We start from the raw sequence: 14,351 nt of genomic DNA on the forward strand, positions 1-14,351 counted from the left end.
CATGCAGGTACCTGTGGAGGCCAGAAAAAGGTGGCAAATGTCCTAGAGCTGTAGTTTCTGGCAGTTGTGAGCCATGAAGAGTGAGCTGGGAACTGACCAGCAGTCCTGGGAGAGCAGCTAATGTGCTTACTGCTGAGCTATGTCACTAGCCCCCGACCCCTACCCTCAGAGCCTTTTTAAAAACATTACTTTGTGTGTTCCTTCTGGTTATAAAATTAATACAGTTAGTTGTGGAAACGTGGAATGTCTGTATAGAAAAAAACAATGAGAAAACTCATCCTCAGACTACACTATATGAAACCGCTGTTTTGGGTTAAAATAACCAAGTACCAGCAATCATATATGGACCAACCAAATATTAGCACTTTATTATTTTTCCTCTTTGAAAAGTAGAGTTCCAGCTGTAAATGCACCATTTATACAACCTTCATTTCTTACTTCAGCCACAGCCCAAGTCCCATATCTAGTTGAATGATTCCCCAACAGCAAAGTAAGGTAGCTCGTTAAATACATTCTTATGAGAGTTACAATCCATGGGAGGGAAACTATAAACTCAAGTCTTAGTTGACATTCCTAGTTTTGTTCTGTCTCACGTGCTGGGGTGGCAACCCCTGGCCTCCTAGGTAAACTCTCTAGCACTGAGCTGCATCCTCAGCTCATCTATTTGCTTTATTATTTTTATAAAATATCTTTAAAAAAAGATATTATTTATTTATTATAAGCACACCGTAGCTGTCTTCAGACACACCAGAAAAGGAGGAGAGATCCCATTACAGATGATTGTAAACCATCATGTGGTTGCTGGGAATTGAACTTAGGACCACTGGGAGAGCAGTCAGTGCTATTGCTAAGCAGTCTCTCCAGCTCCTTTATAAAATGTCCTTGATTATTCTTTGAAATACCATGCATAGGTACTATGTATCCTGATCATATCCACTTCCACCCTCTAGCATGTATCTCTCTCTCATATCCTCTTGCTTTCCCTCTATAGTGCAGAGACTAATTGTCAAGGACCTGGGTTGGGTTCCCAGATCCTACACGGAGGCTCACAACCATCTATTCCAGTTCCAGGGGATCATCTGCCTTCTTTAGTTACCAGACACATACATGACACACACACACACATATATTAAGTGCATGCAAAACACTTACACACATAAAATAAAAATAAATAAATCTTTAAAAATAAAAAAGGAGCCCACCAAGTCCAGCTGTGCTTCCCATGTGCACACAGGTTGGGGCCATCCACTGGGGTGTTAGCAACTTTTCAGCTTTGCCTACCTGATCTCATGCAAGTCTTAGAAAATCGGAACTGGTGTGAGCTCATGAATGCATAAGCCGTGTCATGTCCACAAGACCATAGTGCAGCTCTCCTTCCCAACCTGCAGCCATCCTTCTTCCTGCTGCATCTTTCTTTAAGCCTTGGTTGTTGATGGTGGTAGGTGTTGTGGGGCTATGGTGGGTGTTGTGGGCTGTGGTGGGTGTTGTGCTCTATGGTAGGGTGTTGTAGGCTGTGGTGGGTGTTGTGGTCTATGGTAGGGTATTGTGGGACTGTGGTGGGTGTTATAGGTTGTGGTAGGGTGTTGTGGGTTATGGTAGGGTATTGGGTTATGGTAGAGTGTTGTGGGCTGTGGTGGGTGTTGTGGGCTGTGGTGGGTGTTATAGGTTGTGGTAGGGTGTTGTGGGTTATGGTAGGGTATTGGGTTATGGTAGAGTGTTGTGGGCTGTGGTAGGGTGTTATGGGTTGTGGTAGGGTGTTGTGGACTATGGTAGGGTGTTGTGGGCTGTGGTAGGGTGTTATGGGCTATTACAGGGTGTTGTGGGCTATGGGATGGTGTTGTGAGTTGTGGTAGGGTGTTGTGGGCTGTGGTGGGTGTTGTGGGCTGTGGTGGGTGTTGTGGGTTGTGGTAGTAGTGCACAGCTTTTCCATTTAGGGCTGAGCAGTCATTGTCACTTTCAGCACTCTGACTAGTTAATGAATCTGTTCATTAACTGCTGCCTACTGTGAAAAGTTTCTCTGATTACGGTTGAGAAGCAGCACAGATCTATGGGTGTAAAGTAAACAAACATTTAGAAAATAGTTTGACAATGTGCCCATTTAACCAAACAACTCTACTAAGCTCCAACTTGGGGCCTATGGCCTCCCCACATGTGCTCTTTTGACCAGGTTTACTCTACCAGACATGAATTCTCTCCTTTGGAGCAGGCTTCAAATCCAATCAGAAATGCCTGGCTACCTCGTAACAGTCGCAGTGAGCACATCTTGGCTGGCAGGCTGCTGCTTCAGCAGTGGCCAGTGATGGTTAACCCATAGCTGTCTTCTCCTCCTGGTACTGTTTACTCTGCATGGTAAATCAGCAGTACAGAAACTCCAGATACTAACCCTGACCTGCTTCTTCTCATGTCTGCATCCCGTCCTCCTTCCCTCTCTCTGACTTTCTTCTGCCGCTGAGTAGATGAAGAGGAATAGAGAGGAGGTGAGGCTCCCTGCTGCCTCTGAACCTATGTGGCTGAAAGAAGCAGAGAGGAGAAAGATTGGGGTCATGAGCTACCTCTTAGCCCTGTCAGGTTTGAGGTGTTGAGGCTTTTAGCTTACAGTTGCACAGAAAATATGAGGGCACAGGAGAGGGCTATAGAATTTTACTAGAGTCTGGGAATATGGCACAATTGTTAGAGACCTGAGCTACATACAGCCTGGGGTTGGAACAGCAACACTCTATAAGGTGGGCAGGATGGTGCAGCCCTGTAACCCCTGTACTTGGGAGGTAGTAGCAGGAGGGTCAGGGGTTCAAGGTGCTTCTCAGTAACACAGGGAGTTTCAGGAAGATCAGCTACATGAGACTCTGCCTTGAAAAAAACAAAACTTTAAATTGTCATATCTTGACATGTGACTATTAAGTCACTAGGCAAAGTGCCAGCTGCAAGGACTCAACCCTCCAGCATTAAGAGGTCAGGGAGGAACCCAGGATAGTGGCACACCTCTGCACTTGTAATCCAAGCACTTAAAAAACTAAGTTGGGAGGATCATGGTGCACTCTATTTCAAAAACTGAACACAAAATCTGGCTGCTCACAACTGCTGTCACTCCAATTCAGTTCTGGGGATCTGAAGCCCTCTGCTGGCTTCCAGGGGCACTAAGAGTACATGTGATACACATAATGCATCTGGGTGTGTACACACACACACACACACACACACACACACACACACACACACTTATTTTTTAATTAAAAAAAAAAAAAAAAACAAGCTAGAGGTCAGAGAAAAGGAAGAAGCCCTGGGGCCAGGAACACAGCAGAGAAGCGTCTGTTGCCGAAAGGAAAGGGGTTTCCAGGAGGGAGCAAGGAGCCCTGGCCAGTAGGTTCTCGAAGTATAAGACATTCCCATCGAAGGTCATTGGTGATCTTAACAGGACAAACGGGTGTCCCCATTGGCAAAGGACAGAGCTTGGAGGGCCTGAGCTAGCCCAGCAGAGGCTTCTGTTAGCCAGAACCGTTCTGTAGGGCCCAGTGGGCAAGCCGTCATCAGTGTCAAGTTTTGGCATTGAAGAAGGCTGACTGTTGAGTGGTTCCCTAGGGCTGCATACCTACAAGGTGCCTGTCGTGTGGGTAGCTGCTAGACTCTGCCCAGCCATTACATACATGCCCCTGACCAAGGGCTTCCTGTGTTCTTGTACTATAGCCTCTCTTCCTGGAGGCCTCAGAAGCCCTGGCAGGCAGCACCAAGCAGAGCCTGTCATTTCTCTCCTTCTTAGGTTTTCTCCTCCTCCTCTTCTTCCTCTTCCTCTCCCTCCTCCTCCTCTTCCTCCTCTCCATCTTTCTTTCTTCTTGTGACAGGGGGTTAAATATAGTCTAGGCTAGCCTGAGTTTGGTTGTGTAACCTAGGACGGCTTCAAACTTGCAGCAATCCTCCTGTTTCTACCTCCCGAGTATTGGGATAACAGATGTGAGTCGCCACACCCAGTTTCTGTATTCTTTAAACAAAAGGTTCTGAATGTAAGGCCTTTACAAGTATTGTGGGTCCTCCTAGTCATAAGAGCAGTCAGTGTCTGCTGGTAGGAGAAGCATCAGAAACCTGGAAGGGAAAGCAAACTCCAGTGACTGCCCAGTGACTCGAGCCTAATGTGTGGACATTGCTTCACGCCTGACCTTGTGTGTATCCTCACAGGCAAGTCCCACCTGGCCATTGTGCAGAAGGTGAACAATGAGGGCGAGGGCGACCCCTTCTACGAGGTGCTGGGCCTGGTCACCCTGGAGGACGTCATTGAGGAGATCATCAAGTCTGAGATCCTGGACGAGTCGGACATGTACAGTGAGTTGAGCCCTCTCCACGGACCCAGAATCCTATTGTATCTCTGAAGTCTGGGGTCCCTAGGTAGAGAGGCTCTGGTGCAAGGGTGTGGAGACCCTGGACTCCTTGAGTCAGGTCTGGCAGCCAGCTAGGTGCCCTGTGTTGACCATGGGGAGGAAGGGCACAGTGCTGAGCCTCCTCTGCCCTCCCTGCCTGGGGCCTGCTGCCCTGTGTAGAGAGAAGCCTGGGAACTAGGGTTCAAGTCCAGACCTTTCTTCTCACAGCTGACAATCGAACCCGGAAACGGGTGTCCATAAAGAACAAGCGTGACTTCTCTGCCTTCAAGGACACTGACAGTGAACTCAAAGTGAAAATCTCACCTCAGCTTCTTCTGGCTGCTCATCGCTTCCTGGCCACAGGTAAGAGTGTGAAGCACCTTCCGCCATGGGTAGAAGGAAATACAGTCACAGAGGGAATAACCCTGGGCCTCTGGCCATTCCTCCCAGTGTGAGCAGTGAGTGCTAGGACACACTCATCTTGGAGGGGTCTGGGTGCCCCCTCCTCCCACAGAGAGCAAGTTCATCATGGCTGCCACAGGCTTGCAGACACAGTCTAGCTAGTTTACAGACTGAGCACTGGGACTTCCCAGGGAGTACCTGGGATTCCCAGCCCTTCAGGCTATCTCCCCCTGGCCTGCTCACCTGCCCTGAGGGGCCTCCACCTTCCCTGTGCTGTGCTGGCTCCTACAGAGCTGACTGTACCTCAGCCACACTCCTCTCTCTCCTCCAATTCAAAGCACCTTTGGGACTTGGGTGACAGCGGAGAGAAACCCTGCCACCCATGGTCCCCCCTTGCTGCAGCTCCCCTCTGGCTCACTTGCTAAAGGTGCCGGTAAATCCCTTTCCTCTGTGTTTTCCGATACGGTGCTGAAAGTAGTAATTGTAGGAAAACTTAATTAACATGCACATGCCAAGAATACATCTAAATGTCCTACCTGTGGTATCCAGTTAAATATGAGACCATCCAGGGAAGCCGTGTCCTTCCATCTTCCTGCTGAGAAAATAGAGACACTTGAGTTTAGTAATCTGCCAAAGGTCATGACTGGTGTGCTGGAGCCATGTCGGCTGGCTGATGCCGTTTAAGCATCAGAAGCCAAGGGTGGTACTTCCCAGAGAGGTGCAGGCTGAAGAAATGACCCAAACAGGAAGGAAGCTGTCCTAGTACAGAGTGACCCAGCCGCAGGGCTGCGTGTGAAACCCCGTCTCTGTCCTGCAGAGGTGCCGCAGTTTAGTCCCTCCCTGATGTCAGAGAAGATCCTACTCCGGCTGCTCAAGTACCCTGACGTCATTCAGGAGCTCAAGTTTGACGAGAACAACAAGTACTGCACCCGCCACTACCTATACACCCGGAACAGGCCAGCTGACTTCTTCGTCCTCATCCTGCAGGTGGACTGCTTTAACCCTTCTCTCATCGCCACGCAGGCCTCAAACCATCTGAAGCCATGTTGTAACCTTAACCCTATGGTCTTTCAGGGGAAGGTGGAGGTGGAAGCAGGCAAGGAGAACATGAAGTTTGAGACGGGTGCCTTCTCGTTCTATGGGACCATGGCTCTGTCTGCAGCACCCTCAGGTGAGTTGTGGGCCAGGTCCCTGGGACCCTCTGACACTTGTAAATTAAGGGCCCTGGATAGCTCGTAGCAGAAGAAGGCAGGTAAGGGCCAGAGTTGCCAGGCCTGTGGGAACATGATGGCCTTTTCTTCTGTTGGAAGGCTGAGGGCAAGAGGGGAGCAGAGGGTGACCTGAAGTATGTGGGAAGACTGCAGACACCATGATGAGGTTTTAGGGTAGACTGGTAGAGAGCCACTGGTGTATCATGACAAAGGAATTGGGGTAGGATAGGAAGTTCATGAAGGACTGCAGCCTGGGGACTCGGGGTGTACTGGTGCTGGACAGTAGCTCAGAGATGATTTGCCTGGGGAAGTTGTAGATGACTTTCTCAGGGCCTCAGCTACTGCACTTTGGTTATGTTTGGTTCTGTAGGGGCTGGCATTGGGAGCTGGGTCCCCCACGGATGATCTCTGGTCCTGGGTGGCTCAGGAGGTCATTTTGGGGAAGGGTAGAACCGTAACATCCTAGCAACTCTTATCCCTTCTCCCCTCCCCCATGGACTTTTCCCTGTGTGAACACTCTGACCTTGGCAAAGAATAAAAGCCACACTTGGTACCCAGAACAGACTATGCCAGGAGGTGTTGGCTGTAGCTCTCGGGAACCCTGTGCCATGCTTGTCCCTTTGACAAGAAGCTCCCAATGCACAGGGCCAAGGCATCCATGAATATCAACACAGCTGAGCCACCGCATTTTCCCTCCATTTTCCATCCATGCGCTAGGATGAGCTGGAGTATTACAGGCTCCTGGGGTCAAGCTCGAGGGCAAACAAGCTGGGCTCTAGAGCAGGTGCTTCTCTCAAACCTGTGACGGCGTCTTTGTCTTGTTGCTTAGGAAGGTTTTTTTTGTTTTGTTTTGGAATGGCCTTGCTTTGTAACTAGCTGGGACTCTTTGTCCTCCTGACATAGCTCCTGTCCTGATGCTGAGATTGTAGGTACCAGCTAATGTTTGGGGAGATCTTGTTCAGAAGGGCTTGAGGGACTCCTCCCAGTGCTGCTGAAGAGTGACTGGAAGCCAGGCACTTCTGCATACAGCTCTTTGGTCTATCCTTACCACAAGCACCCTTCCATCTAAGTCCCTTATGTGGGACTGCGCCCCACTCCCACCATACTCTGCTTGAAGTACCCTGGCCCATCAAATCTGCCTCTCCATCCTGTTCCTGGGGCTTGTGACCCCTCCAGGTCACTGACTTCCTCCTCTGTTGCTCCAGCGCCTCCTGTGCAGGCTGGGTGTTCAACAGGCAAACTGAACTCCCTGCTCTCCTGGCTCTCAGGTAATGGGGCATGCTAGAGAAGTGCACAGCGCCACCTGTTGCTAGAGCTTTGTACTGCTGCTGCACTAATAGCTCCCGTGGGAACCTGGGAACTTCGTTCCGGGCACACTAAGATCTGGCCTGACTCTTAATAGGCATTGTCTCTGTGTGGCTTAGAGTTCGTTTTCTGGATGGGTCTCCCACAATCCTGGAAGGGCCTTTTCGATGGCCCATCAGTCCAGGAGAAATTACTTCCCAGTAGAAACAGACACATGCACTGCCCAGATGATAGGCTTGCAGGTGAAGGATTGTTCCAGAACAAGCCAGGTGTACACGCTCAGCCTGGAGGAAACAAAGCCCAGCTGGCCAGCATCCTGCTCCAACACCTCACACGCCTCCACTGGATGGCATGCCAGTCTGTCAGCTTTCATAGGCTTTCTTCATAGCCTAAGGAGTGAGGCTACAGTCTCAGTCAACCTGTCCCTCTGAGTCTGTATCTACTGTTCTTAGCTAAGCCCCATCCCTGTCTTCCTCTCACTTGAAACATGGGACCAAAACTGTCCCCAGTTCAAAGAGCTTTGGGGCAGTGAGAAAGACAGCTGACACAGAAAATGTTAGAGTCCAACTTACAGTATCCCTCATTTCTCTGTAACAACTGAAGTGGGACATTCCCATCAGCAGCCAAATGCCAGGTGTTGTTCCTGGACTTGGCCTCTCTGAGAATCATGGGAGCAGTTAGAGACATTCAGCTTGAAGGTCCTCACATGCACTTCAGCTCCAAAGGATGTGGGAAGGAGCCAGTCACCCTCAGATTCTGACCAAGCTGGTGAGCCCTGCACAGGTCAGGACCAACTCAGGACAGCTCTAAAACTTGACAAGTCACTCAGTGTCTGTCTGTCTGTCTGTCTGTCTGTCTCTCTCAACCCAAAGCACTTCACACTGCTAGACAAGTGCTCTACTAATGAGCTAAATGCCTAGCCCCTCAATTTTCACTTTTTTTTCTTGTTTTTATCACGGTACTTGGTTTCTCTTATTCTCTTTTTAAAGATTTATTTATGTATGTATTTTATATATATGGGTACTTTGCCTGCATGTACATATGCACACCAAGAGACAATATTGGACAGTTGTGAGCCACTGTGTGCATACTGGGAATTGAACTCAGGACCTTCAGAAGAGCAATGGGTGCTCTTAACCACTGCACCATTGCTCTAGCCCTGATTTTTACTTTTATTGTGTGAATTTTTCTCTTAAAGTTTTCCAGTATACCACACTATTCTCCCTGTCCTAAAAAATAAATAAAATAATGACTTAGTTGCAACTCACCAACTTCAGCCTCCCTTCCTCCTTCTCCTGTTCTTATTCCTGTTTCATGGGTGGCCAGGAGTTTATGCACCCTTAGCCTGAAACCTGGTGTTTGTATCTAAAATGGACACTCTTTGGTAAATCTTCCCATCGGGGTCAGGCGAGAAGGCTCGGGAAGTGACAGTTCTTGCCAAATGGCTTGTCAACCCAAGCTCAGTCCCCAGAATCCATGTGGAATGAGACAGCTGACTGCTGAGAGCTATCCTCTGACCTCCATGAGTGCACATAGCATGCACACGCATGTTTCTGTGTGCATATGCACACACACATTAAAAAGTAAAAATAAAAGGACTGGAGAGACAGTTTGGAAGTTAACTGCTCTTCTAGAGGTCCTGAGTTCAGTTCTCAACAACCACATGGTAGCTCCCAACAGTCCGTCATGAGATCCGATGCTCTCTTCTGACTTGCAAGTGGACACGCAGACAGAGCACTTATACACAAAACGCATACTTTTTTTTAATCTTAAAAAAAATAAAAGTAAGGGCTGGAGCGATGGCTCAGTGGTTAAGAATGCTAACTGCTTTTGTAGAATATACAGGTACAGTTCCCAGCAGCCACATGGCACCTTACAATGCTTGTTTTTGTTGTTGTTGTTTTTTGTTTCTTAAAGACAGGGTCTTATTCTGTTGCCCAGAATGGTTATGTAGCCCAGGCTGGTTATGTAGCCCAGGCTGGTTATGTAGCCCAGGCTGGTTATGTAGCCCAGGCTGGTTATGCATGCATGTAGTACTGGGAACTTTCAATTCAGTTCTTAAGACTACTCAATGATAGAGCTTTTGGTTAGTGTGTTCCAGGCCCATGGCTTGATTCCCAGCACAGTAGTAAACCAACAGATTCAGCTTTGTTTTTGTGTTAGTATTAACTAAAGAACATATTGTCATTCAAATACTATAAAATATTTCTTTTTAATTTATGACAGTTATTTGCCTGTGTATGTGTGCAGGCAAGTGTGCACAGGTGTCTGTGGCAGTCAGAGGACAACTTTCAGGAGCTGGTTCTCTCCTTCCACCCTGTGGTCCAGGGGGTAGAACTCGGGTCATTAGGCTTGGTGGAGCGTGTGAAGATGTTAAGTAATAATGTCAGTGTTCCTTTATTCCCTGGTCCCTAAGCAGAGTTTCTGTTTACATTTGCTCCTGCACGTGTTCCTCTAGTGACCCTCTGTTTTTACTTAGCAGTGGAGCTGCTCCCTGTGTATGTTCCTAGTTTTTTTCTAAAGGACAATCAAAGCCACATGTAGGCGCCTGCATAGTCTTACTTGGCTAAAGGCTATGTTGGTCCATTGAGTCACTGGGTCCAACATTCCGTCTCTGCTGTGGTGCAGCTAACTCAGCGGTTAGTAACTCCATAGCTACTTAGAGCAGAGCAGAGGAGCCCACTCCAGTCTGCTCCCAGCCAGCTCCCTCACGCTTCAGAGTTAGCTTCTCTGTGCATGTCAGTGTCCTCCAAGTGTTCTCAGTGCTAAAAGCCAAGAGTGGGATCGCTCAGTGCCTCTGTCTCTTTGTTCTTCCTTTGGACTCCAGTCACTGCCCTTGTCTGGGTAGAGAGGTCCATGTTGCCTCTGGAGCCTCTGGCTTTCTGGGAAAAAGGCCGGTTACCCAATTCCAGACCACACCTTTGATCTTCTTAAGAGCATGCTTGACAGGTGTCATGTTGCCAGGGTAGGGTTCATAAGGAGAAAGCAAGCTGCATGGCCTCTTTTTCCTGAGACCAGGTTAGACAGCCGAGGCTAGTCTAAGATGGGATTGTGGGCGCGGGCAAGTCAGCTGTTCTTTAATACATCTATTTTATTAACATGTATTAAATACAGTGATGGTACTACGCGCCTATAATCCCAACACTTGGGAGGTAGAGAGGAAAATTGTGAGTCAGAAACGGACTTGTGCTGTATAATGAGACTTTGCCTCAAAAAGTTTTAAAAATTATTTTACTTAGCTGGGCAGTGGTGGCATACACCAGCACTTGGGAGACAGAGGCGAGTAGATCTTTGTAAGTTCAAAGTCAGCTTGGTATACAGCGTGAGTTCCAGGCCAGGCAAGATTACACAGAAAAACCCTATCTCAGTTTTTAAAAATTATTTTACTTTTTCGTTCATGTGTGTCTGCTTGAGTATATATGCACCTCTGTATCAAAGCCAGACGTTACCAGATCTCTGGACAGTGTTGACGGGGGCCGAGACTTGATGCATGGCTTCTGGGATCTGAATGTCCGTCCTCACTTATGCAGTGAGCTCTCTTAACCGAGTCAGCCCGTCTCCTGGTCTTTCTTTTTTTAAGGCAGGGTCATTTTGTGTAAGTTGGTGTTAGACCAGGATAGTTTGTCTGTCATGTAGGAAATCATTGTTATCTTGACTAATGAGGGGTCTTGAAGCCATAAATGTTGTCTTGGTTTTCATTTTCTGGTTGGTTTGCTTGGGTGGCATTTTTATACTTATCATGTGACACTTTTAAGCACAATACCTTGCTGACCCTGACAGCTTCTGTGTGTGTGTCCTCCTGTTTGCTCCTGAGAGCTGTGACCTGTTCTGTGCGGGACATGGTTGGAGTCCCTAACATCCATGGCCAAGGTCGGGCGAGGCGCTCCAGCAGGCCCCTAGGGCAGGCTCTGTGCTGATTATCTGCTGTCCCCACAGACCGGTCCCCAGCCCACCCAACTCCACTCAGCCGCTCAGCCTCCCTCAGTTACCCGGACCGCAACACAGACATGACACCCTCCTCCCTGGCAGGCAGCAACCAGTTTGGCAGCTGCATTCTGGGCCAGTATGTCTCAGACTTCAGTGTGCGGGCGCTCACAGACCTGCAGTACTTTAAGGTAAGTGCTTCTCACAATTTTCCACATCTGCTGGCCTGCCCTATGCATTTATAAGGCTCTGTCCTGGAGCCAGTGTGACCACTCCAGACCTGAACACTTTTTTTTTGTCCTTAAGAAAAATGTAGATATCACCTGTTGTGTTTCCCTAAGGCCCTTGCCCCTTGTCCATTCCAGGCCAACACTGCACCACAGAACTACATTCCTAGCCCCTCTTGTTTTGTACTTTTTTTTTCTTGAGACACGGTGAGACTGTAGTCCAGGCTGGCCACAAGCTCTGAAAAACCACCTGCTGCAGCTTCCTGAGTACTGGAATTATAGACAGTTACCTGGCCTACGACAATTTGATGATGGTGATGGTAGTGTATATCCGTGTGTGTGTGTGTGTGTGTGTGTGTGTGTGTGTATGTGCGCATATATGTGCACGTGTGTCTGTGTATGTGCATGTGTGTGTATAGGTAGGTAAGTGAAAAGACAAAGAACAGAGTTTTCTCTGTTCGATTTTATGTGGGTTCTGGGGATTGATCTTGGGCGCCCAAGCCTGTATGGCAGGTGTGTGTGTGTACCTACTGATCCCTCTTGCTAGTCCCTAGAACACTTCTCCTTCCAGCTCTTTTGGGAGGCCCCACCTGGTGACAGTCTAGCTGGGTCTTCACATCTCAGCGGAGCATTTCACTCATCTTTTTCTCTGTCTCTTCCCCTCCTCTCTCTGCAGATCACAAGACAGCAGTACCAGAATGGGCTGCTGGCCTCCCGCATGGACAACAGCCCCCAGCCTGCCGTGGATGGCTGTGCCACCTGCACGGAGAACTTTACTGAGAGGCCTGAGCTGCCCTCGGTGGATGAGACCACAACTCTTCTCAATGAACGCAACTCGTTGCTGCACAGAGCCTCCCAAGAGGGTGCCATCTGACAGGAGGGCCCGGGGACTCCCGCCCACCCTGCGGGGGTCTCCCCAGTGGGCCCACATGAAGTCAGGGAGCCTGTTAGGCTAGAAGGGGTGCAGGTAGACATCCTGCATGACTGAGCAACCAGACATCCCTGTCCAAGGGCTCTGGCTGTAGATGGGGACCTCTGAACAGCTCTGACATGATGCCTGCCCAGCCCAGCTACTGAGCAAAGGCTGTTGGTTTTTTTTTTTTTTTTTTTTTTTTTTTGTAACACTGAGAGAAGTTTTAAGCTAAGCTCATTGCTCCTCTTTTTAAATATGATTTTGGGAAGGGAAGACAGGGTTAAGGAACTTTATGTAAAAACAAAAAAAATTTTTTTCAAGAAGCCCCACAAACTTTAAAAGGGGAGGAGGGTTCCTCACCCCAGGAAGCAATAGCCATAACCTGTTTCCAACCAAGACCTTGTAGCCTGTGTCTGTCACTCTAGGAGGCACTCCTCTGCAGCAGTGGGGATTCCTGGGAGGAAGCAGGGACCCAGGTGATAATGACATTGACTGCTGGGGACACACGAGCAGAGGTCATGGGGAAGTGCTGGGCATGATCAGGGATATCATGACCCCAGCACTGAGAGGAAAGTATCTGCTCTCGTCAACGGCTGGATCCAGTGATCTAGAAGCCTGCCCAGGGGCTTTCCTGGAGAGGCGGGACCTGGCTCTTATCTACCCTTTGGACAGTTTTCTCTTGGAACGATCTGGCTCTGCAGTCGCTTATCTGCTTCATGGCTATGGCTTCATTCTTACCAAAGGTTTCCTCTCAGAGGGGAGAGCATCAGCAGTAGAGGTGACTTGTTGGGCACTCCTTGTGGTTTCAGGCTGAGTCTGATGATAGGTAGATCTGTGTCACTAGTTACTCCTACCCACCAATCTGTAAGAAGAGTCAGGGCTCGGCAGTCTACCCAGGAAGGTCTATTTTCTGGCTCCCCATTCTTTTCTCTGTCCTGGTCCCTCTGGGGACTGGAAGCCACCTAAGCCGGATCATTGCATCCTTGCCTGCGTAGCTGGCTGAGGACCACCTGAGCTTATTTCCACTTAAGGACCCTCAAGAAAGGAGGGTTTCCCCTAATGGCCTGGAGACTATGCTAGTGAGAGTGCAGTGATAAGGGTGGGCAAAAGCTGTTAGTACTGCAGAGCAATCCATACCATGTGAAATCCTACCCCAGTGCTACCTGGGAAACCTGAGTGGAACCAGGCCATGGGACAGAGCTACATGGGACAGACTGTAGGACCAAGGCCACGCCTACCTTTTGTTGGGACAAGTGGAGCTGAAGCATAAGAGCCCAGCCGTCTGTTTATTCATTCACTCCTTTTCTCAGCCGGTGGAGTCCTGTCACACTGGCTCCTCTGCTGTCTGTGTACCCAGAGAATCCTAACTCCTAGGATGTACCAGGGTGTCCTGTACCCCTGGCCAATCTGAGGTCTCTCCCGCTCACAGAATTTACTCTGAGAAGCCCAGAGAAAGCTTTCAACAATAAGGGAAAAGACATCAGACCTCTAGTTCCTTAAGAAATGTAGTTCTCTGTAGGTACAGCATGCTCCTGAGACTCTAGACAAGGTGCCTAGCTGTGTTCCTGAGAGACCTAAGTGCCAGGTAGAGCAAAACCATGTGGTGGGTGTGAGACAAACATAGCAGGTGCACATACTTCCACAGCTACCTCTGCATACACAGTCACCACCGATAGACAGGCCCGGCCCCTCCCCCCTCCCCCATCCCTCCTCATTTAGAATCACTTCTTGCAGAGGGTCATAATTATTTCCAAATATTACTGGTCTGATGACTTCCTCCTCCCAGTGCAATTTTTCACTTCCTCTTCCAACCTCTGGTTCCTGGGCAGAGCCATACCCAGGAACTGGCCTGGTCTGCATGTCTTTCCAACAGAGGAGGACTCTGCAGACAGTGTCTGATTGGGTGGGCAAGTCACAGCCACCATAGCAGATGACTCCTATTTATTTTGCATTAAGATTTTAATTTGTATATTTTTGTGATTTATTTTGGCATTGTTATGAGTTTGACTCTCGGGGAGTTTTG

The 14,351-nt window shown here is 48.8% G+C and overlaps 1 protein-coding gene across 2 annotated transcripts in view; it reads left to right on the plus strand.

Moving 5' to 3' along the window:
• CNNM4 (cyclin and CBS domain divalent metal cation transport mediator 4) overlaps positions 1 to 14,340 on the plus strand; it is a gene marked incomplete at its 5' end in the record, with an annotated part of 37,403 nt that extends 23,063 nt beyond the window's left edge. The window contains 7 exons of one of the 2 annotated variants that reach the window (XM_080916758.1): positions 4,168 to 4,311; positions 4,575 to 4,709; positions 5,566 to 5,735; positions 5,823 to 5,919; positions 7,165 to 7,227; positions 11,201 to 11,379; positions 12,092 to 14,340. In XM_080916758.1, the coding sequence (XP_080772884.1) occupies positions 4,168 to 4,311; positions 4,575 to 4,709; positions 5,566 to 5,735; positions 5,823 to 5,919; positions 7,165 to 7,227; positions 11,201 to 11,379; positions 12,092 to 12,289 (986 nt within the window). In that variant the 3' untranslated portion in view covers positions 12,290 to 14,340. The remainder of the gene's footprint in view (positions 1 to 4,167; positions 4,312 to 4,574; positions 4,710 to 5,565; positions 5,736 to 5,822; positions 5,920 to 7,164; positions 7,228 to 11,200; positions 11,380 to 12,091) is intronic. The other variant, XM_080916759.1, reaches the window with a different exon arrangement.
• Between the last annotated feature and the right edge of the window lie 11 nt (positions 14,341 to 14,351).

Source organism: Micromys minutus, assembly GCF_963924665.1.
Source record: "Micromys minutus genome assembly, chromosome: 5".
In the NCBI taxonomy this organism is placed as follows: Eukaryota; Metazoa; Chordata; class Mammalia; order Rodentia; family Muridae; genus Micromys; species Micromys minutus.